This window comes from Haliaeetus albicilla, chromosome 27 (genome assembly GCF_947461875.1).
Source record: "Haliaeetus albicilla chromosome 27, bHalAlb1.1, whole genome shotgun sequence".
Classification (NCBI taxonomy): domain Eukaryota; kingdom Metazoa; phylum Chordata; class Aves; order Accipitriformes; family Accipitridae; genus Haliaeetus; species Haliaeetus albicilla.
In genome coordinates, this window is record NC_091509.1 from 10,329,168 (window position 1) to 10,351,819 (window position 22,652).

Below are 22,652 nucleotides of genomic sequence, written 5' to 3' on the forward strand. Positions count from 1 at the left end.
TTTGTTTAAAAACAAATCCTCCTCCCTCCCAAAATGTAACCCAGAGTTGGTGACTAGCAGGCACCAGTGGGTTGCAGCCTCCTTGTCCGAGGGGGTAAGGGCCTGGGTGCTGCTCAGGAAGGCACAGAGACCTCAGGCCTCGAGGATGGGGCACATCCAGGGCATGGCATGAGTTTTGGGAAAGGCGAGCGAGCTGCCCAGCCTGCTCTGTGCCCGGTCCCCAGGCAGGCTCCACAGCTCCCTGCCTCCAACCTGCCTGAGCTGTGCTCACAGCCCTGCCCTGGCACCACAGCTCCATGAGCTGCTCAGCTCTTCTGCAAGGAGAGGCAAAAACAGTGCTGAGAGACAAGGACCAGCCCTGCCTGTACCCGGGAGCATCCTCTGCCCCGGCACTGCTTTGCACCGCACGGTCCCGGGTGCCAGCACAGTGATGGGTCCATCTCAGCACAAAGGTGAGGAGAGAAACCAGCCGCCCTCTGTCAGAGGGAACCCAGCCCTAAACACAGGGAGGATGCCAAAGCTGGAGAGCCAGGGAAAAGGGCTGCTTTCTGCTCCTGGGAAATAAATAATCCTGCCCCACACCACAGCCCTGAGACCCCCACACTGGCGCCCTGGCACACCCTGCCATCCCGGGAATAGAACAGGACGCGCTGCACACCAGCTGTAATTCCCTTTTAATAATACATCACAGGAGGGCTGGCTCAGCAGCCCTCCTCTGCTCGTCCATCTCCTCATTAGCCTTACTCTGCTTGCCCCATTTAGAGCCGGCGTGCAAATTAATGGAGCACTAATCAGCTGGGGAGGAGCTATTAATAGTTGTGTGTGTGTCCCCTCTTCTTCCTTCCTTCTCCCCCTCCCCTGCCCTCCCCCTGCCTCCGTCCTCGGGTCCCCTGTGCCAGGAGGATGGGGGTACCTGGAAGAGCTCGGAGTCGTCGGTGCTGTACTGGCTGGAGTCGGTCTCCGAGTGCTCCCCGCACCACTGCAGCTCGCTGAAGCAGCCGGCTGAGTCGAAGTCGCTGGCATCCAGCTGAGACAAATCAATCTCGGGGAAGTCAGAGTAGAGGTGCTCCTCGCCAGACACCTCGTACTGGGGAGAGAAGAGAAAGGGGGTGGGTGAGCCCACCGCCATGCCAGGAGGGCAGGCAGCAACAGGCAGCAGCAACCACCCAAGGAGACGACCGCTCTCCCGGCGTGCTGTTGCTTCCCCTCGAGCCCATTACTCAGACCCTCTTTCGAATAAGCTTTGGCAAGTGGCTCCAGGAGCAATTACACAGCAGTGCAGAGCACAGAGAGCACCTCTTTACTGCGCATCTTGCAAATCGGTTTGCACAGCCTGGCACTGGCACTGCTGGTTACTGAAAGCTGCCCCACGACTGCCACAACCCCCCCCCGTTGCGTCCCGTGCCATGGCAGGTGTCAAAACAGCAGCATCTACATTGGAAGAGCTTCATCTCCTCCGGCGAGCAGAAGCTCAGGGCACAGCACAGCCACCCGGACTGTAGCAAAGCCGCTGCTGGTGCTCTTAGGGGGAACTGAAGCCATTCCTGCCTTCGGTGCCCTAAGGGTGACATCCAGGGTTATCCAGCTGCCCTTGGGATCAGCGATAACAGAGCGAGGCAAGAGACTTGGGCGCACGTGAGAGCAAACCACGGGGCCAGGCTCCGGTGGGCAGCCTCACGCCCGGTCAGCCTGGCTGCTCCACACCCCGTCCCCGTCCCCGTCCCCCCCTCATGGCACTGAACCACTCGGGGCCAGTCCCTCCGGGGAAGCTGCACGTCCTGCATGTCCCAAGGCACTGCCAAGGCAATACAGAGCCCGGTCCCCGCATCGCACACGCAGGATGAGAAAAACAGCACGGGAACGAATCAATGTCCCGGGGCACATGGGGTGATGCGAGCTCTAAGAACCGAGCTAAAAATCTCCATTTAACCACAGAAAGGAGCTGGGACCTGCCCCGCTTCTGCCTGGCTCCCAGCCGCTGCCCAGCCACAAAGCCCTGCGGCTGCATCCAGCACCCATGGGAGCGAGGGCTGGCACCCGCGCAGCCCTGCCTGCACCGCCGCTCGCTGCCTGCACCAAGCCCTCGGGTCCTGCTTGGTTTTGCCGCTGGTGTCCCGGTTCAAACGCAGAGGGGAAAGGTCTGGTGTGACTCCTCCCGGTATTGGCTGCCCGGGGGGAGTTTTCTGGCGATGAGGGAAGCAAGTTTATTTACAGAGCAAATGGATTTTGGAGCAGGCAAACGTCTGAGCATGTGAGAGAGGCTGGAGGGGCAGGAGAACATGGGGGCCTCCCCTCCTGAAGTGCCCTGGAAGGGTGTCCTCCGACACTGAACCGGAAGGAAAAGGGATTTCAAACCGAGCTGCAGGAATGGAAAACACAGCATTTCTCTCTTTCTTTTCCCCTTTGTTTTTAATTGGGATAATCTGGGATTATTGATTGTGTTCCCATAGGCTGAGAAGCCTGTGTACCATGCTCCCCACCCGGTTTAGAACACCCTGTGCCACACCAAAGGACACTCCTGTGCACACACCCATTCCCATTTTGCATTTCTCACCTGCTTTCTGCTCTGTCCCATCCCAGGGGCAGTGGAAGAAAGGGCGAGCGGTTTGGAAGATGCAGCAAGGGTAGGAGAGAGCAGCTTCACAGCCCAATAGCGAGCCAGTGCCATGTCCCAGTAATGGGCTGCCAGCCCGGCCGTGCCCACGGCCGCAGTGGGGCTGGGGACAGTGGGGAGCTGCTGACGCTGCCCCAGCCTCGCCGGCGCAGGCAAAGTACCGCGAGGGGCTGGGGAGCTGCCCCTGCGCTGGAGGGATGCTCTCCTCAGCATCCCCCCTCCACCCTGCTGCGGGAGGGACGTGTATCAGGTTGACGTCCACGAGCATGGTGCCACCAAGCATATCGGGCACAAAAAAATTCTATGCAAACCCCTGAACAGCTCTGGGATACCGATACCCCTCGTGGGCCCCCACAAGGCTGGGGCTCTTCAAACCTGCTCTGCAAAAACCTTTGTTCCCCAAGTGATCAGAGCACATGTAGCAGGTCAAGGGTCCTCATCCTCATCACTGCCAGCTCTGGGGGACACAGATGTTACCTTTCCCCTAGCTTTCCTGTCCCCTCTGCTCAGGGGCATCCTGGGCTGCTCTGGGATCAGACGGCCTCTGGCCATTCAGATGTGTCCCTTACCTGCTGTGGCTTGTCCCTGCTTTCCTGCCACTGCTCTTGCGCCTGCTCCAGAAAAAGTCTTGCAACAACTCCAGCTCCCCCTTCTCCCCAAATCTTCCCATGGGAACACAGGCAAAGACTTTTATTTTTAGAAAAGCCATACATATATATATGCGTGTCTGTGTGTGTGTGTGCGCGCGTTCAATTAAAAATAGCAAAGCAGTCAAATTGTCCTGCTCCTTTTGATATGCCACAAGGGAAAAGATCCTGGTGCTGAGATCACAAGGAGCAGCTGACACCAGTGCTCGGGATGTCTTTTGATCAACTCCACAGATGTGACATGTCCCCATTGGCAACAGGGCTTGGTAAAAATAAACTCCTGCGATCCAATGCTGCTGAGATGCCCTCTTTGGGCACCCCAGAGGCAGGAGTGCCCCGGCACTGCCACGCTGTGTGCAGCCATCCTGAGGCAGTGGCTGGCTGCGGATGCTCCCAGATTCCCAGCTAGCACAGGTCAGGAGTGCCTGAAAACTCAGCTCTGCCTACATCAGTGTCCCCCCCCTTGGAAAAAGCGGGCAGAGCCTTTGCTCAGCATGGTCGCCCGCACGGGCACCCGGCAGGGCATCCCAGCCTGAAGCCGCAGCTCCAGCCAGCCCCCTCTGCATTTAACTGGCATAGCCACCGAGGACTTGAGTCTCTGGAGGGAATCCATCCCTCTGAGCACTGCTAGCCCAGCACTGAGCGCTGAGAGCAGAGCCCCTCTGGGCTGGCCGCAGGGGTGGGGGAGGACGCAGCCCCCTGCCCAGGTAGGGGGTGGCAGCGGCGATGGGGAGGCTGCCTGCGGGCACTGGACCTCATCTGCTCTGACTTTCCCTTTTCCCACCCTTTGCATTTCCTGCTGCCTTGGGAGAGGAGTGAACTTTTGTTCTAATTTTACTCGGGAGTTTGTAGGAAGATCAGCCATGGGTTCTTGGTGTGCAGCCAGCAAACACCCATGGAGACATGCTCAAAAATTCAGAGGCATCCTCCAGCCCAGACACCTGGCCCATGCGCGCTGCAGCACGGCTGCGACCAGAAAGCTGCCGGCAGCTCATTGCGACTTGTCTGATGAATCCCTGCTCAGGGGAAGAGGGATGCCCAGGCAGCTACGTGGGTGCCCCTGTGCCGCACACCTACATCCAAGCCTGGGCATCCCCTCCAGCAGCAGGAGCACCCCGCAGCAGCACCATGCGGGCAGCTGCAACAGAAAGTCAAAGCTAAAAGGTGGAGGGCATTTGGGGGAACGGCTTCTGTTCAGAGACATCCTCCTCGGCTTTCTTTAAAGCATGAACCAGCTCTGACCTCAGCCCTAGCAGAAACGCAATTGCAATTGCAGGACAAAGAGGCAGCTGATACTCGCTTGCGTGTTGCAAGGAGCTTCGCCTCTGCAGAGGCTTTGCTTGCTGAGAGGACAGAGCATTAACGTTTTTATTCATTTACTGCTGAGCTCGGCAGCCCTTCCCCGCTGCGGGGGGGTTCTAACTTCAATCGTGGGAGCACGTGGGTTGCCCTGGGAGGCCGGCAGGGACCCTCATGCTGAGGGTTTGTGCTCGTTTCATGTCCCTGCAGAGGCTGGCCGGATCCGGCAGCAGCCGTGCTGTGCCTGCCTGGGGACAGCCTGGAGAGCAGGAGGGCTCTGTGCCCACCGTGGCCACGCCGCCCCGCTGCCAGCCCCGCTGCCCATGTCCACCACGGCAGAGGTGGCAATAGCAAGAAAGCGCAAGGGACAGTCTCCCAGCTGGCAGTCAAGGACGTCCAGAGGTCACCTCGCCAACTCTCCTGTCCTGGGGAGCCTCGGCTGCACCTAAGCGTTTCCAGACCAGTACCAGCAGGGCCTCTCCCTAACCACTGCGGGTGAAGAGGGGCCAGCTCCAACCCCAGCCTGCGCTATGCCTTCTTCTGGAAACCCCATGGGAGCAAATCAGTCTAAGAGCTTCTGGTGGCTCCTTGGTCAGCATCCCTTTGTCTCCCGGGGCTGCGAATGGAAGAGCTCCCAGGTGCTCTGGGGACTGCACCCACCAGGGCACCTGCTGTTCTAACTCCCCATCCCTTTGCAAAGCCCCCCTATCTTTGCCCTTCCCGGGGCAGCAGCAAGGCAGACTGGGACGAGGACCTAGCATGGGGGTTAGCTCCATCTCCCTGCCCGATCGTGAGGGCGGCTGTCATGGGCAACCGTCTCTAGTGTCCCCAGCAGCTCTGGCACGTGTCCTGGGCTGGACCTGCAGCAGGGTGAGGGCAGCCACTGGCTGCAGCCACATCCAAGGATGCCCCATTGAGCACAGCTCAGTGCTGGTTCCCAACATCGTGGGGACGGCAGGTGGGACATTTCCCCTTTCAGGTCTTTCTCCTGCTTTGGAGCAGTGTTAACTCAGGTGCAGGAGTATGTGAGGTCTCACCTCTGCAGAGACACGAGGTTCCTCTCCAAGCCTAACTCTAATTCAAATATTGGATTAACGAGACAGGAAATGTTTTCCTCTTCTCCAGTGTCAACTTGGGCTCTGCAGGCTAAACCCCCCAGTCAGCAGGGCTGGAGAGCCCGGCTGGGACCAGGCTGCTGGCTCCCAGGGGCAGCCGTACCCAGTAAGCCCACCAAGAGCAGCCCTTGGCTCCACATGTGTGCGGCCAGCTTGCCCGGGGAGCAGGCAGCGCACGGCCCTCCTGCCTGCCAGCCTGAAAACAGGCACCTACAACCCAGAGTTCAGCAGCCTTCAGGCAAATGCTGATGCTCTGGGGTTTTGCCTTCCCTGCAGCAAGCCTGGGAGAGAAGCAAAGGGGCGATGCCACCTCTGGACACGGTCTTGGAGGGACTGCAGCCCTGCTGCCAGGCAATCCCAACCTAAACCAGGGCAAGCAAGAGAGCTCAGCTGGCCATTGCCTGCAGCGCTTAACTGGCTCAGAGGGGCTGGGGACAGGGCAGTGACCATGACAAAGAGACCTCCAGGTCCTCTCCTCTGTCATAATCCCGACAACAGCACTGGTAGAAATATCCCTTATCTGCAAAACCCCGGGGTCCAGCCCCTTGAAGTTGTGGCCAAGTGTTTTGCAGTGAGGATCTGAGCGCACTGGGCCATGGCACACGCATTGTGCTCACGCTTAGTGAGGCTGCAAAAGTTTCGGCTTCTGAAGTCTGCCGGCACGAAAGCGCTGCTGGATGGGTGCGGCGCCTTCGCAGGAACTTAATCCTGTTTAAGCTTGGGAGGCCAGATTTGCATTGCCACCTGCATACACGGCCCCAGGATGCTTTGCAATTGCCTTGTCACTCACATGCCACTTTGCTGTACAGAAAAAAGGAAGGAAAGCAAGCGGCAGCACCTCAGAGGGGCCAAAGGAACCGGCCAGAAACAGGCAGCCCATCTCCTCGCTGAGGAGCCGAAGCGGTGACTCAGCCCCGCACGGAGCCTCTTCCCTCCCCACAGCCAAGTGCCTACCCAAAGCATTAAGGGATAAATATACATCCGCACGCGCTGGAGACAGAGCCCCAAATTAGCCAGTAGCATTTAGGCTGGGACCCAAATCAGCAGAAGGTGAGAAATGCCGAGAACATCAAGTGCCGGCTCCCGCCAGCCCCCCCGCGGCAGCACGGGCAGCGCTGGCTCCCGGTGCCCGCATTTGTGGCTGGCCGGGGAGTTTCCCCCTCCTCACCCTCACTCCGGGCTTGTCTCTAAAAAGGAAAGAAAATTCTTGGGCAGGGGTTTTGGAGACAGCCGTCCGGGCTTATCAGGGAAATCCGTAATCACAGACTGCTTGCAACGGGGATTACAGCCATGCAGGCAGGCGGGCACCGGGCGGCTGCTTCACTGGGATGAACTCTTCCCCGGGCAGGCGGCAGCGGGCTGGCTGGTGCGGCAGCTGGCATGGTTGCCCCAGGCCCGCTAGCGGCTTCGGGCAGGTGGGAGCCCCGCTCGGGCAGGCAGGGACGGGCGCCTGCAGATCCCCAGCACCCTCCCGGGTTGCCCCAGAACCTGAGCGGGGAGGCAATGGGGGCACACGGCCACTGCGACCCACACCGGGGCCAAAGGCAGCCCCGTCCGCTCCCGGGGTGCACCCTGCTGTCCCCACGGCTCCCACCCACCCAGGGGACGCGGTCCCCACGCGGTCAGGCCAGCAGCACCCTGGGGTGGCAAAGCTGGGTGCTGCCAGCCCCTTATCATCCCCAAGGACACGCCAGCTCCCTCCCAGCCCTCCCAGCCCAGAGGGACCTGTGTGGGGTGGGCATCCCCCCGCCAGTAGCGGGGAGGAGGGAAGAGGTGAGGATGGAGGAGAGAGCTATAAATAAGTGTAAATACAGCAAGAAGGCACCTGGCCAGAGCTGTGAAGGTCACCGGAGTGTATGCCAGCAGATAAGCAACCCCCCTCCCCACTGGCATTTGACAAAATGTCACTGTGAATGAGGGAGAGGTGGTGTCGGGTTGTGCCTTGGCCTGGCCGCCCCTCGTCACCCCCCCTGATATTTATAGCCTGAGAGCCCCAAAGCGGAGGGTGAGCGGTCCCTCCTCGTGAGGCAGCGAAGGCAGAAGGGACCCTGCCTGCAAACACACCGACGTGACATGGTGGTGGGAGGCACGAGGAGTGCCGAAGCAGGGCCGTGCAGCAGCAGGCTGCCGCTCCCTCATCCGGCTCCCCAGTTTTGGGGCAAAAGGAGCACAGGAATCTCCCAGGGTCTGCACAGAGGCGTGCAACACCTCGCCGTCCTGCTAGGAGCCGGGCATTTCGCCCTCCGCACTCTGTTGATTTTTAATTTTTTTTAATTCCTGCTAATCTGTTTTAACGATTCAGCCCAGCCAGCGGGAGGAAAAACCAGCACTAGCATTTAAAGCCCGGACAAAATAAATAGCAGGTTGATCCTTTCTTCCACTCGAGCTGCTCAGAAACAACTGCTGCTTGTCCGCATTGCCGCGGCACGTGGGAGCCGCCGCGGCGGTGCCAGGCCCCACGCCGCACGCCCCGCACCGACATGCGTGGAGCAGCCGCCCTCCGGACGCAGCCCGTGAAGCGCAGAGCGGGCGAGGGGAGGGGGTGCGGGCAGCACCAGGTACCCGGCCCAGCGGCACCAGCAGGCCAAGGGGTGCTCGGTGCCAGGCTCTGAGCCACAGCCCGAGTGTGAACACAGTCTCGCTTGCTGACTTTTGTCTTACATTAGAAAGGTGTAATTAAGATCAACCATGAGATGCCAGTAATAGGAAATATTAAACATTAACTGCAAACAATAAACATGAACTTGCCAGGATATCTTTGATATGGAGGAAAGATGGAAGAAATTGCACTAAGCTATCCTTGAGTCACAGGATAGAAAAAAGGAGCCTGAGATACTGGTAATAATGCCCTGAATAAACAACGCTCTGCTGGAACACTTTAAACAAAGGTGTGTCAGGTTTAGGAAGAAGGGCAGCAGCAAAGTATATCACAGGTTAGAGAGCTGCATGTTCATACTATACGCGGCAGCTGTTTATTTGGGCTCCAAATACAGAGTCCAGTTTATTTTTGCCTGAGCTCCGGGACGGGCCAGCCCAGGGCTGCAGGACCCGCTGGTGCCGCAGCAGAGCCGGGGAGACCCTGCAGCCCCAGCCGCCCTGCACAGAGCCCAAAGCACCTCTCCACTGCCGTCGCCCTCCAGCACCGCTGCCGCCAGGGCAGCACCGCCAAGCACGAGGCAAGGGCAGAAAAGGAGAACCGATGGTTGTTCTGCCCCACACAAGGAGAGGGGGCAGCAGGTAGATGCAGCTCCTCTCAACACCAGCTAATGGAAACGGCACCGGCTGACTGTGGCTGCAGCCAAGCACCATGCCGTGCCGGCTGCTGCTGCTGCCGTGTCCCCGGGATACGGTCTGCCAGGCAGAGGGCTGTCCGGGCAGTGCCAGCATGCTCGGGCACACACAGCGTGCTGATAACACTGTCTCCCATTGCAAGAGAAATGACAGCTTTATCCTGCGCCCCTCGAGCCAAACAGCAGCACCCATGCCAACCCTGCCAGCAGCTAGCCCAGCAACCACCGCCCATCACTGGCTGATCCTGGCACAGCAGAGAGCAGCACCCCCAAATATGCGTGTGCCAGCGGCTGCTGCCAGCCTTGCCCCCATCACTGACGGGTGCTGCTGCAGGCAGCGGGGCTGGCATTGCTCGGTGGCATCAGCCAGGCAGGGCACAGGCCTGGTCCTGAACCCTGGTGGTGTTTGCTAAGAAATTCCTTGTTATCTGCCCCAAAACCAAAGGCAAGACCAACAGGCAGCAACCGGCACGTGCCGAGCCAGGTACAAAAGCACAGTAGGAATTGAGATGTCCCATCAGCTCGGGAGGTCTCCAGCCCTGCCATGCGATCCCCTGGCCGTGGGGAGAGAGGCACAGGCAGGAGCAGGCAGGTTTTGCGCTCCAGCACGACGCTCACCTCCTCGCCACAGCATTTCTCCAGTGAGGCAGCACAGCCTGCACAGGGCAAGGACGGAGCAAGAGGTGGCACAAGCCCTGCAGCCTCGAGAGGCTCCACGCAGAGGATGATGCCCAGCAGGACAGGGAGCAGCAGGGGCTGTGGCAGAGACCAGCGGGGGCATCAAGACCCCAAAACTCTCGGGACGGCTTCCGCTCGCAGACCCATAGCTGGAGGTGGCAGGAAACGCTGTGGCCCCGCAAGACAGGCTGGGGAGCCCCGGGAGCGGAGCTGACCCTGAGCTCCAGCCAGGCTGGTGGCACAGGGGGGCCAGGCTGCGCTGTGGGAGGGGGCAAGCACCTGACTCACCAAGGAGCTGACTATTAGCCAGCTTCTGCTGGTCACAAAAATTCCCCGCGACGGCAACTCCCTCCTTTTGAAAGGAAAACATGAGGGGGCGATTATTTTCAGACCTTCCTCTTCTGATGCCCTGGCAGCCAGCAGCCACATGATGGCTGTGGGCAGAGGGACGCCAGCGAGGAGGCTGCCCCGGGGTCAGGGTGGCTGCAGGGGCCAGAGGGGGAGCAGTCCTGCCCCTGCCCTGCTCTGGCCACCGGCCCCTTCGGAGGTTTGGTCACCAGCTTGCGGGCTGACAGGGCTCCACAAGGCCCCTTCTGTCTGGAGGATATTGCAAACGTCTTCCCATGGCATAGCCCTTCCCAGCTAACACCAGTTCAGCTCTGTGGGCACTGTTCACCCTGGCACCGGCAGCCCTTCACCCCTCTCAGGTGACTGCAAGTGCAAATCCCTGCCAAGAGGCAGCGAGCAACTGTCCCTCCAACTCCCCACACTACAAGTAAGGTTGAACCCGCAGTAGCACAAGGAAAGCAGAGCTGCTGCCCGCAGGGAGCATGGTAGACATCGCTGTGTCATGCCATGTCGGATTCCTGCTCCAGCTCCAGAGCTGCCCAGGTGAGCCCAGCCTCAGCCATGCTCCCTACCCGCAGCCACAGCCTTGGGATCTTCTGTGGTGTTGTACTTGGAAAGCTCCCCTTGGCTTTGCCAGGAGCCACAGCTGCAGCCTGTGGTCCTGGGAATCCCTGAACTACTTCTGGGGGCTGGCACAGGCAACGTGGGGTAGCCAGGAGGCTTTTGGGGTCCACGGGCAAGCGGCAGGGAGAGAGCGTGCCAGCAGGGCAGACTCTCAGTTGCACCAGAGCCACTCGCCCCGCGGTGCCGCCAGCTCTGGGGTTGCTGCCTTGAGGCTGTGAAACGGCACGAGAGGGAAGACCAGCTCCGGGTGAACTATGGTTACTGAAATATTCTCCTCCCCTGGCTCGGGACACCAAAGACAGGGCTTTCTGGGTGGCAGCTAGCAGGAGGCAGCGGCTCGGTAGGCAGCCTGGCTTCGCCACGCTCGGCAGGGGGGCTGTAATTCCCAGCACGTTCTGGCGCTCCGTGTCAGCGGATCCACAGCCGTGAAACGGGAGCTGAGGTTAAAGCTGGCCTGAATCCTGCCCCTTTACGTACACATCTGATGAGCGGGTGGAGAAAACCTGCTGACTGCTGGACACCACAGCCCGGTGTTATCCCTCTGCCAGGTCTGTGACCATCATCTGCAGGATGCTCTTCACCTCCCCGAGCCATAGGCACCTTTTCGGACCTCACCAGTGCTCCCGTACAGAGCAGGGACTGTCCAGGCAGCCTGTCCCCTGCCGGGAGCACTCCCAGTCCCTTTTGCCACGGAGGTGGCAGGCAGGGGAGGGAGGAAAGCATGTCTCCTGCCTGCCTGCAGGTTTTGTATTGAAGCTCAGAGAAGTGTTGAGGCTTTCCCCACCATGGAAGACAGTGCAGTGCCCCACACTGTTTGGTGCTGCCCGTGCCACCGGCAGCAAAGCACCCTCTTAGCACTAATCAGGACGAGGCAGGAGACGGGGAAGGTTCAAGCTGGGGTTAAGAAGGTGCAAGGAGGATCTTCCTGCATTAGCCTGACCTCCCAGAGGGTCCAGCCCTGATGCTCTGCTGCCACAGGCACGCTCCAGTGATGCGCTGTGCCCTGCCAGGGGTTAGGGCACCATCACCAAACCTGACCCACTGTGACCCTCAACAGACCCTTTCTCCTGCCAGACCCTGGCTGCACTGGCTGTCCTGCTGGGGTCTCTAGGGGATCCCCCGCTGTGCCCAGCTCCCACGTGGAAAATGAAGTTTTCGGCTGGAGGCGCAAGGCCTCGAAGGATGAAAACCGCTGTGGAAAGGGCAAAACTGCTCAGATCTGTTCGTACCTCCCGCCAGGCCTGTCCATGCATGCCCAGGCCCATATCCCGGTGGGGGTGGAAGTGCCAGCCCTGCCCAGCCCTCCCTGCCAGGTGGGCGAGCGCTGCCAGCCACCCCTCGCTGCAGGGGAACGGGCAGCGCTGCCTGCACCAGCTCCTGCCTGCTGCCCTGCACCCCATGGCATGGCCATGCTGCCTGCACCTCACTGCTCCCTATCACCAGGGTCCCCTGCGAGAGCAAGGAGAGGGGCCCCCCCTACCCCTTCTCCTGAATTGGGGGTTCCCTCCTCTCCCTGCGCTGACAGCCCATCAGCTGGGCACTGCAGTCTCCCTGATTAAATTAATGCCCATTTTCTGCACAGTGCCTGGAGGTGTCCTGGCCAGAGGAGATGCATCACCACCCGGTGCGGTCACCGCTTGGCTCTGCTCTGGCACGACTCTAACTGTGCTCCCCAGGAAAGACAGCAAGGGGGGAGCAGGGGAGCCTGGGCACTGGTGGGCAGGCACGGCACAGGCGCAGGCACCTCCTGGGCTTGCCAGGGGAGGGCTGTGCCAGCCCCAGCACCCCAAAACTGCAGAGAGCCAGCACAGCTGCATCACCCCTTCAGTGACTCAAACCACCTAAAAAGGTGGTGGGGAAGGGGGATGCTGAACAGCTGGGTATTTGCCAGGTGGCCATCATCAGTGCCAGGAAATCACCGGTATTAACTGATCAAAAGTATTGATCCTATTCCAATTATTACAGTGGGGAAACTGAGGCACGGGAAGGTGAAAGGAGAGCAGGTTACAGCAGGTCCCGTGACCACGGGCTATGTACACAGCTCCCAGTGTGGACAGTGGAGGCGTGATCCCTGAGCAGCACCTCCGGGGCTGCAGTGCAGGCACTGGCAGCACCCGCTGCACGTTCACTAGCACAACCTGTTTGGCCTGGGGATTTCCTGGTGCTACACCAACCGGCACAAGGCTTTGCTGTGCCTGGGTCTGCACCAGAGCGCTGCCAGTGTCCCGGGGAGTGGTGGGTGTCCCAGCCAGGCTACCTGCCCCCGGGGACCCGGGGTTGGGACTCTGTCCCTGCTTTTTGGCTTGGCAGGGAGCATTTCTGGGGGCCGCAGCCTGGAGCTGGCACTGCCAACCTGGCTGCTCCTCCGAGCTTTCCCCAGCATTGGGACCTTTCCCCCCGCTGCAAACAACTGACTCACCCCGGAAAGAAACTGCTCAAGATCTCCAGATAGAAAAATCCCTCCGAGGGCAAAACGCTCCTTCAGGAGCACATGCAAACCCGGGCGATCACCCACGTACACAAAGCTTCACGCTATTCCAAATTCCCCGCTGCGAGGGACCACACCTTTCCCCTCCCCAAAACCCCAGCCCGACAGGCTCCGGCGGGGCGCGCAGGAGCTGCGTGCCCAGGTGGGGTCCAGCCGCTCCCTGCTGCGGCAGCTGGGGGCTGGGACCTCTCCCCCCCCCCAAACCAGTGGGGGTGAAGCCCACAAACATGACTTCCTATGCTTAAATCAGACCCTTTTACTTGCTCCGTGTCCTGGGCCAGCTCCCTCACAACCCTACCCTGAGCTTGCCTGCTCCCGAGCCTTGTTCCCCACTGGTTTTGACCCTAGCTGATCCTGGGATCAACATAAAGCTAGAGACCCCGGGGCAGGCTGGCCTGAAATCCAGACCCGAAATCTGGATCTGACAGCCTGGCACCCAGGAACTGGTCTGACCCACCATCCACCTCCAGGTCAGCAGCACCAGAGCCGAGGGTCCCCTCCGGCACGGGGGCAGCCGCCTCTGCCCTGGCAGTGCCATGTCCCAGACGGCCTGAATCCCCACGCGGGGCTCGCAGGGATTACGGCGCCTGCTTGGTGTGCCACCTTCACGCGCTGTGAATGGTCCCAGCGCCTGGCAGCAGCTCCCCAGTCACGTGAACAGCTCCAGTCACCGTCCCCACCGCTGCCTCCGCGCCTCGCTTTTACCCAGTCCACCTCCCTGCGCCACAGAGGACATCCATCTCCCTCCGCTCCCTCCGCTCCCCGTGTCGGGGGCTGCCATGCGGGAGCGCAGCCGGGTGTCCTTGGGCAGAGCATCCAACGTCACCTCGCAGGGCAGCGCAACGGGTCCGGCAAGGAGGCGGGCAGCAAGGCCCGCGGCCGCGCTCGGCACGGCACCGGCAGAGGAACCTCGTGGGGACGCTGCCCGGGCCACGCGGGCCGAGCCCGCGGGTAAAGCTGACTTCACACCCTCCCACCGCTGCCGGAGGCGAACGGCCGTGCCTCCGAGCCCCTGGCAGCACGGGCACGGCGGGCACGGCACCGCAGCAAGCAAACGCCTGGGTCTCTCCATCCAGCGCTCCTCCGCGAGCGCGGCTTCCAACCGTGGGCGACTGGGTGGAGACACGCGTCCCCAGACCCAGCCGAGCTGTGCTTGGTTATGCAAACCATAATGGGAGCTGTTTCAACGAGTTGGACCGCTGCCTGGCAGTCAGGTGCCTTCTCCTCCTCCTCCTCCTGAAACGGCTGCCAGTCCCCTGTGGGCAGCTGCCCAGGCTCCTGCGGGTGCCTCCATCCCCACGCTGAACACCACGTGCCTGCTATGAACAAGGGGCTCTCCCTCCCTGGGGTGCCCCAGCAGGTGGGGGCAGGCATGGGGGCTCACTGTCCCTCAGCACGATGCGCTGTTATCCCCCAAGCGCAGCTGTGAACCAGCCCCGTCAGCGGGTTTCACAGTCCTTGAGGTGTCCTCAAGTGCCCCCGTACTGCCGACGCACAGCGTGCACCACGGGCAATCAGAGGAAAGGTTGTCCGTGCGCAGCTCGCGCCCACACGACGCCCATCGTGCTCAGACGGGAGCAGGGAGCCAGGGCCGTGCAAGCCCCAGGGTGCAGCAGAGGTGGGGAAGGGGCCGCTTGCCCCATTGCTGGTGAGTTTTGCCCAGCACTATGGCTGTGCTGGCATTTCCCACCCTGTCTGCATCCTTGGTGGGACCCAGGCACCCAAGCAGACTGCTCCCCGGGACCTGCTGCGATCAAAATTTGGAGGGGTGTGGGGAAAAAACAGTCAAGGTGCTGTGAGCCACAAAGGAGGCCTCTGGCACAGCTGGTCACCATGTCTGTCACCAGCTGGCTCAGCCACACTCAACATCTCATGGCAATGGCTCAGTGTTTGGCTTTGCCTGAAGAAACTTTCCCCAGGCTAAGAGGGGAGAGGAGCCAGCACATGGAAAGCATCTGCTCCAAACAGCCTCCAATATGTTGCAAAACAGGGGAAAAAACCTGGATCCAAGCACCAGGCATCTTCATGCAAATCTCATCCTTCCCAAGCCGGTACTAACCTCACGCTCTGGGATAGCAGGAAACCTGCAGCTTGGCTCTGCACAGCGCTCTTCGTCCTTTGCACAACACTTCGGCCTCTCCTTAAATTTCAACACGGATTGCACGGAACTTCTTATGCCGACGATTGAGTCAGTGGAGGCTGGGCAGCCCTGGCTCCGGCAGGGAAATGTTCCCTAACCACCACCAGCTGCTCCCAGCAGCTCCAGTGGCACAGCCAGACCAGCCGGGCTGCTGCCAGAGGTTCAGGCACCGTATGGATTAGCAGCTCCGCGGTGCGATAGCTGATGCTGTGCTGAAACAGAGGATGAAGTGGCATGAAGCCAGCCTGCCTGCACCAGGGCTGTGGGGCTCCTGCCACGGACCGGTGTCCGACCCAGGCAGCCCAGGTGGGAATGTGGAGAGGGAGAAGCGCTGCAGAGCCAGCCTTTGTACCGCTTGTTGGAAAAGGGAGAGGAATCAGCCAGCCCAGTGCTGCCTGGGAAAAGCCAGAGAAAAGAGACGCCGGCCAGGCTGCACCAGCAGCAGTGCTGGGAGAGGGAGCTGACACCAGGCTGGGGTGGCACAAGAGATGGCTCCATCCCTGCAACATGTTTCTTTACTACAAACTTCTGTGCAACAAAATAAGGCCTTTGCCAAACTAAACGGGCCGTGAGCCAGCTCCTTCCAAGGCTCCCTGGGATGCTCTGCTCTACCCATCCCTCAGCGGGTGCCAAGATCTTGTCGCAGGTGTCAGTTTTTCTGTTTGGGGTGTTTTTCCAGCTGGTGCTGGATGTCCTTGACGAGCTTTTCCACAAAGGTGGCATCAAGCTGGAGGAATGGGGAAACCTGCCTGCGCTGAATAGTAAAACCCGCTGGCAATGCTGTGACGCTTCTCCAGACGCTGCATCTAAATATAGACTCCTCATTTATTATCCTGCCGGCTGCTGGATTTGGTGCGAGAGGAGCCAGGGGGCTGCACTGATGCTCCCTCTTTCCTGGGGACTGCCTGTACACATCCAGTGCAGAAGCTCGCATTGGCTGAAACAGGGTGCAAAGCATAAACACGAGCCTTCCCTCCAGGTGTCTCCTAAGACATGAGGCTGGTTTGCTCGTGAAATGCTGTGGGTCCAAACCCCCACTCTGCATCCCAGAGGGGTTTGGAGATGCGCTGGCATGAGCAGGTCCTGCCTGGGTGGGAAGGGATTCCCGCTACTCCTGGTGAGAGCAGCGGCAGTATCCAGGCCTTCCAGCAAAGGCTGCGCAGCTTGCCTGTGGCTTCCCTGCTGATGAAACACAGGCACGCTCCCTCACCCAAACGAGCCACGGATGCCAGCGCTCGACCCAGCTGTCTCGCTGGGACCACGGGTGAGGGATCGTTTCTGCCAAACACTCATATGTCACACCAGGATTTGTCCCTCTGTTGCGCATCCCGGAGGGAAGGAGGCATCCCCCAAAATTTGCTGGGGAACTGCAGCCTCTGTGGTGCCTTGCCAAGGTTTTCCTGAGAGACCCTGTTCACCAATGGGAAATGTGGTGCTGCGGGGGAAGGAGGCGATGCTCAGGGCAGGGCAGGCAGGGGAGGATGGAGATTGCATCCTGCACATCCAGGAGAGCACAAAATCCTGCCAGGCTCAGCTCTGGGCCATGGTGTGAAGGCAGCTGCCATGGGGCTGAGGCACGGGCAGGAGCAAGAGGGGTGAAGCCCGGGGTGCGGTAAAACGCTGCTGGCTGCCACCCACACTCACAGGCGGCTGTGAGCTGCCATGCTGCGGCACCGTTCCCCTGGCAGCCGACCCCACGCTGCCTCCCCACCTTGGGCCAAGCCGCACAGCCTCTTCACCCGAGATCCCGCGGGGGAGCACTCGAGGGGGTGGGACTCAGTGGGACCCCAAAGGTGGTCCTGCTAAAACCCCAGCACTGACCCCAACCCACGGCCCCATCAGAGCCGTCCCAGGAGGCTGGTGTGAGCTGCCCACAAGCCTCCTGCCTGGACAGAGCAAGTTCCCCGGACCTTTCCTGCTGCTCTCTGGTGGGGACATCAGAGCAGGGGCCCTGTGCAAGAGGCAGGAGGGGCAGGGAGCCATGCTCCCGTGGGTGCCATCAAGCCCCACGCTGTGCACTTGCTGCCTCCATCACCACATCTGGGAAAAATGGGTAAAAAAAGGGGACGCGCTGCAAGCCAGCCTCTACCCCCACGCGGCCAGGAAGCCAGGCTGGGCCAAGGCGCTGCTGGCTGCTCGCAGCAGCCATCCACCCCGCTCTTGGCGCCGAGTCCCATTGAGACGGGGCCAAGCAGGACGGGAACTCCAGGCATCCTGCCGCCGGCGCTCCCGGCCGGCCGGTTCACGCTAGGACACCTGCTCCCCGGGTGGCCAGGGCGCCCTGCTGCCAGCACTGCCGGCCTCGGCCACGGCTCCTGCCCCATGACCACAGCGCCGGCCAAAGGAAACAGCCCTCCGGCTCCCCAGCCCACCTGGCCTTTCCCCCACAGCCACCCCACTGGCCAAATGGGAGGCTGGGAAGTGGCGGGAGGGAAGGGGTTAAGCCATTAACCATCCCTGCTGGAGAGCGGCTGAACCCAGGGCCCATGGCACCCACAGAAGCACCAGACCTGCACTCCCATGCATCCTGATATTGAGACCACCCATGGGTCTCGCAGAGTGGTGGGGGCCTGCTGGGGGCTGCCAGGCCGGCAGCGTACGCTCCTCTGGGTGAATCGGATCATGTGGTGGTAGCAGCAAAGGCAGCCATGGCACCCACTGCGCCTGTGCCACCGCTCACATGGGGACCGGGAAGCCGCTGGGCTTGCAGAGCACTGCTGCTGCACACCCCGCATCGCACACCCGCCCATCGCACACCCTCCCGCTCTACACTCACCCAGCACACACCCGACCATCACGCGCCCTCCCACCGCACACCCACCCATTGCACACTCCGCTGCCGCACTCCCGCCCATCGCTGGCACACGGAGGGTGCGATGCAGGCACCCAGAGCATCCCCTGGGCAGGGGCAGAGGTGGCTTCCCCTGCTCCTGAGCATCTCAGCCGCTGGCTGGAAGTTGAGCTGGGTGGCTGCAGAAAGAGCCCGAGGTCCCCGGACATAAGGGATGCTTACACCCCAGGCTGCCGTCCCCACGCAGGAACAGGCAGGACAAGGTGAGGGGCTCATGCAGGGCAACTGAAAAAGCCATTCTCCGACTGACGGGTCCTCAGCCCCCATGGAGTGTCCCTGCTGCCACGGGGGCTGCAGTGAGACTGCTGCTGCCAGTGGCCCATGGGGACCCACAGCAGCACAGCGGGGAGGGAGCTGGGGCTCTGCAAGCCCATGGGAGCCCCGTGCCCACAAACATCCCTCAGCCCAACCCTGGATACAATGGGATGCTCCCAGTCTTGAAATTCCCATTGGGGACCAGAGATGGGGGATATGTTTGGCCCTTTCCCCCCAAATCTCACCATCTTCTAACCAATCTTCATGTTTTCAGAGCATGAGAAACCTGAAGCAGTCCGACTGTCACCGCATCCCCACACTCAGGGTGAGCTGGCCAGTCCCACGCTACATTCCTCAGCCAGACCTTACAGATGGCAACAGCCCTGCTTTTGGGGGAATGTCTGGGCTCACGAGGCAGGAGCACATCAGAGACTTCCCCATGCCTTTGGGGGCTGCTCCCCCTTCTCCCCTTGTTCCCTGCTCAGGGACCATCCTATGCACAAAGACTTAGAGCAACCCAAAAAAACCCCAAACGTGATCTCTGGATGACCTCCTCCTCCCTGTGCTGCCATCTGCTGAAGCAGCAGAGAGGGGACACAGGGACGCCCTGCTTCTGCCTCCCCCCTCAGCCCCAGAGGCCTTTCCCCTGCTTTCCCCAGGCTCACAGGGGGCATAGACCCTTGGGCAGTAGCTGGTATTTGGGTAACAGGCCACAGAGCACTGGGGACGCAGAGCCAGGAGCACGCGCTGCTGCTGTCCTGACGGACAGCAGCCGCGCATGCTCCAACAACTCTCCCACAGCCACCAGCAAACACCCCCGGGACCCCCGAGTCCAGATGTGAGGGGTGGCAGATGGGGGAAGAGCTCAGAGGGGAGCAGAGCCTGCCTGCCTGCAGCTCTGCCCTCCCTGCCTGCAGCTCTCTGGGCTGGGGGACCCTCCCGTGGCATCCCTGCTTTTGCCCCCGCCAGGACCGCAGCTTATTTTGGATGGTGACATGTGCCAGGTGAGGCTTTGCTGCCGTCCTGCTGGAAGCAGCCCTGTCTCCATCGCTGGTGGGAAGCTCTGCAACAGGCTCCTTCACCCCGAACAGCTCACGTCCCCTGGCTGTGCCACCCTCCTCACTGCTAACGACAGTGACCCTCTCCCACCTTTCCCCACAGGAGGATTTTGCTAACGCCTGCCAAGGGATTTGCAGGTATAAAGGGCTCGCTAAGTGCTAACCGTGCCCGGGAGCCGGCTGGCATCCATCTTGGCAGGCACCCAGCGCCATCCTGGAGAAACCTCTGCAAAAATCACACCCCGTGCCTGCTGCCCCAGGGCCCCGGCAGCCCCTTGTCCCAGCCATAGCCCCTCGCCAGGGGCACGGGTCCCATGGGAAGGAGGCAGTGCCCGGGCAGCGAGCGCAGGGGACATCCAAAGAAGGAAAGGAGTCGGACGATGGAGGAGCCGGCTGGGCTCCCTGGCTGGCCAGCGCATACTGTAAAAGGAGTGGGAACAGGGACTGCACAGCTCCAGCTCCAGTGGTTTTAAGATGGCTGTGAAGCCAAGAGAAGGAGGAGGAGGAGAAGGACATTAACCCTCCCGGCACTGTGCTGCAGCCAGGAGCACCTCAGTGAGGATGAATGACATATTTTCCGAGGCTCCACTTAACAGCAGATGGACCGGGGTCCTCCTGACTCCCACCCAATAAAATGCAGCTGGTGATGCTTTCAGGCCTGGCAGTGCTGAGTTGGGAGACGCTGCCCTCAGACAGGCTGTGGGAAGGAGGAGGAGGAGGAGGAGGAGGAAGAGGCACGCGGCGGATGCCTGCGGGAGGTGGGTGACCCTCCACGGGTGCAGGATGTTCAGCAATGCCTCGAAGACCCCTCAGACACAGACTCCCTGGGAAAGTGCCCTCCCGCTCATGCTGCCCCCAGGAAAGCACCCCACCGGGTGCTCAGCAGCACCAGAGGGGCAGAAAAGGGGCACCCATGGGTGCCAATCCTCTGGGTGCCTGCCTGTCAGTATTGCCATCCCTTGCTAGCTGCTCAGCGGGGAGCAGCAGGGCTGAGCGGTTGCTCAGCTTCCCTCCTCTTTTCCCGGTGGACATGCACGTGAATAATCACTTTTTTCCTGCTTAATGTTTTCCTTTAAAAACATTGGGCTTGGCCTTCCCTGTGCTTTTCTGTGGGATTCATCAGAGCTGCAGGAACCCAGGCACGGCAACTGGAGGAGCAAAGGTATTGGGCACTTAACAGCAACTTCCCTTCTCCGAAATGTTTATTGGTCATTGACGTCAAGTAATTATTGAAAGTTATTAATTAAGAAAGCATTTAAGACCGTTGCTTTTGTTGAGGTTTTGTCATTACAATTAGTTTATCAGCCAACAGGAGAAACATCAGCCTTTGCAGTTGCTGGGAGTGCAGCAAAGCGCCTATAATTAATTTCCCTTTCCGCAGCAAGTATTTTGCTTTGACCTACCTTGGGGACTTGTGTTTCTCCAGGTGTGCCAACCACAACAGCTCTGCAAACGCCCAGCCAAAGGGACTTCAAGAGGCCATCAGATGGGAACACCATGTCCCCTCTAGCCTGTCAAAGGCAACTACACGTGGATAACAGCTCTTTTCAGGAAAGCATCCTGGCCAGACACCCTGATTCTGGGGAAGAAGCTGCAGGGTTAACAGGGTTGAGTCCCGCAGTCTCTCCAGGTCCATCCTGCCATGCTCCCATGCCACCCGCTGCCATGTCTCTGCCTCCGATGGCACCCACCCCCCTGTGCCAGTGCCAGCGTCCTGCCAAGGAGCAGCTGACTGCGGGCAAGAGCTCAGGCATGCTGTCATCTGCAGCTTCATGTGACGGGTGATTGGGCACCAGACAATGTCCCTACACCTGCCGGCACCCCGCGATGCTCTGCCCCGAGGGCTGGGCTCAGGGCGGGCAGAAAACTGATGGGGCGGCACGGGAGATGGCTCTGTGCAGCCACCTGGGGCAGCTGAGACAACTGCTGCCTCTGGGAGCTCCCAGCTCCTCTCCTACCAAACCGCAGCCCACTTGGCTGACCCCCTTTCCACAGGGGCAGCAGTACAAGCCCACTCAGAAGGGGTTGACCCTTCCCAGTTCACCCCATGCCTGACCAGGGGTGGCATGGGGTGGCCATGCACCCCATCTCCTCCCTGAGAAACTGGCTGAAGCCCGCATGGGTGCAGACATTGGAGCACCGGTGCCTTCTCCTTCCCTCGCCCAGGTGACCTGCGCACTGCAGCTATCACATGGCAGGGTGTCCCACCAGCTGCACATCGAAAGAGGTTTTCTTTTTATCTCCTTCCCGTCCTGGGGAAGTGGCTGGCTCCCAGATGCTTGGCACCAAGAGGCACTGCTTTGGCAGCCCAGTGCTTTCCAAGAGTTCCCCCAAGCTCCTCGTACAGCAGCAGCACCAACTTCAAGCAGCAGCAGGCAGCTGGAGGGGTGAGCTGGGGCTGGGGGGTGCCTGGAGATCAGCACAGCCCCACCGGTACCAAGCAGGAGAGGGGATGCAAGATTTGTGCTTGGAGTGGCCCAGGGCATGAATTTTGGTGGGTTATTGCTCCCTTATTTCCTGGGTCCTCTGGCCCAAGGGAATGTGACCCCACAGCGGGGCTGCGTCCTTGCCTCTTAACAGCCCACTCTCCTCTTGCCACCTACTCTGCTCGGCACAGTCCTTGCACCCTGTCCCCCGCGGGAACTCGAGCCTGGGAGACCACCACGCTGCACCAGACTGTGCCTTTGAGATGAGCACAGCACCCCAGTGACCAGGGCACAGGGACAAGGTACCTGCGCCTCTGCCACCCTATCCCACCCACCCCGGCGCTCCTGCCTGCCCACTGGGGTGGGCAGGGCAGGATGGGCAGCGGGACACGGCACGCGCCGGCAGCACCGGCGTAGCACCCAGTACGTGTGGCAGGAGCTGGCCCCGGCAGGCGTGCTGCGGGTCCCGCCTCACCCCTGCGTGCACCCGCACGCCCCGTGCACACTCGCTCACGCAGACCTGAGGCTAGCAGCGACGTGGCTGCTCCAGCACCCAAACCCTCAGCCTGCTGAGCGCCCAACGCTCAGGCCCGGCTGGAGGGGATGGCCGGGAGGGCAGGCTAAGCCCACGGGACGCGGGGCTGCCTCTCGGGAGGGGGGCTCGAGCGTTGCTCTGGGCTGGGATCCTGCCTCAGCCCAGGCACAGCCAGGCAAGCTTCGGGTTGGTCCCTCCACCAGCAATTCCTGCCCGGTCCCGTCCCTGCTGGGGCACCGGCGGCTCTGCCTTCCCTGGGAGAGCCGGGGTGCCGGTGGGTGGGT

At 60.9% G+C, this 22,652-nt stretch overlaps 1 protein-coding gene across 5 annotated transcripts in view; it reads right to left on the reverse strand.

The window, feature by feature from the left end:
- The window catches only part of PPARGC1B (PPARG coactivator 1 beta), a 58,071-nt gene that overhangs the window by 21,228 nt on the left and 14,191 nt on the right, over positions 1–22,652 (reverse strand). For 4 of the 5 annotated variants that reach the window (XR_011322498.1, XR_011322499.1, XM_069773047.1 and 1 more), the window contains exons 1-2: positions 3,184–3,352; positions 914–1,087 (exon numbers count right to left, since the gene is read on the reverse strand). Coding sequence is in view for 3 of the 5 variants with exons in the window: in XM_069773047.1 (XP_069629148.1) it covers positions 914–1,087; positions 3,184–3,327 (318 nt within the window). In the remaining 2 variants the exon portion in view is untranslated. Of the gene's footprint in view, positions 1–913; positions 1,088–3,183; positions 3,353–22,652 lie in introns of those variants that run through there. The other variant, XM_069773048.1, reaches the window with a different exon arrangement.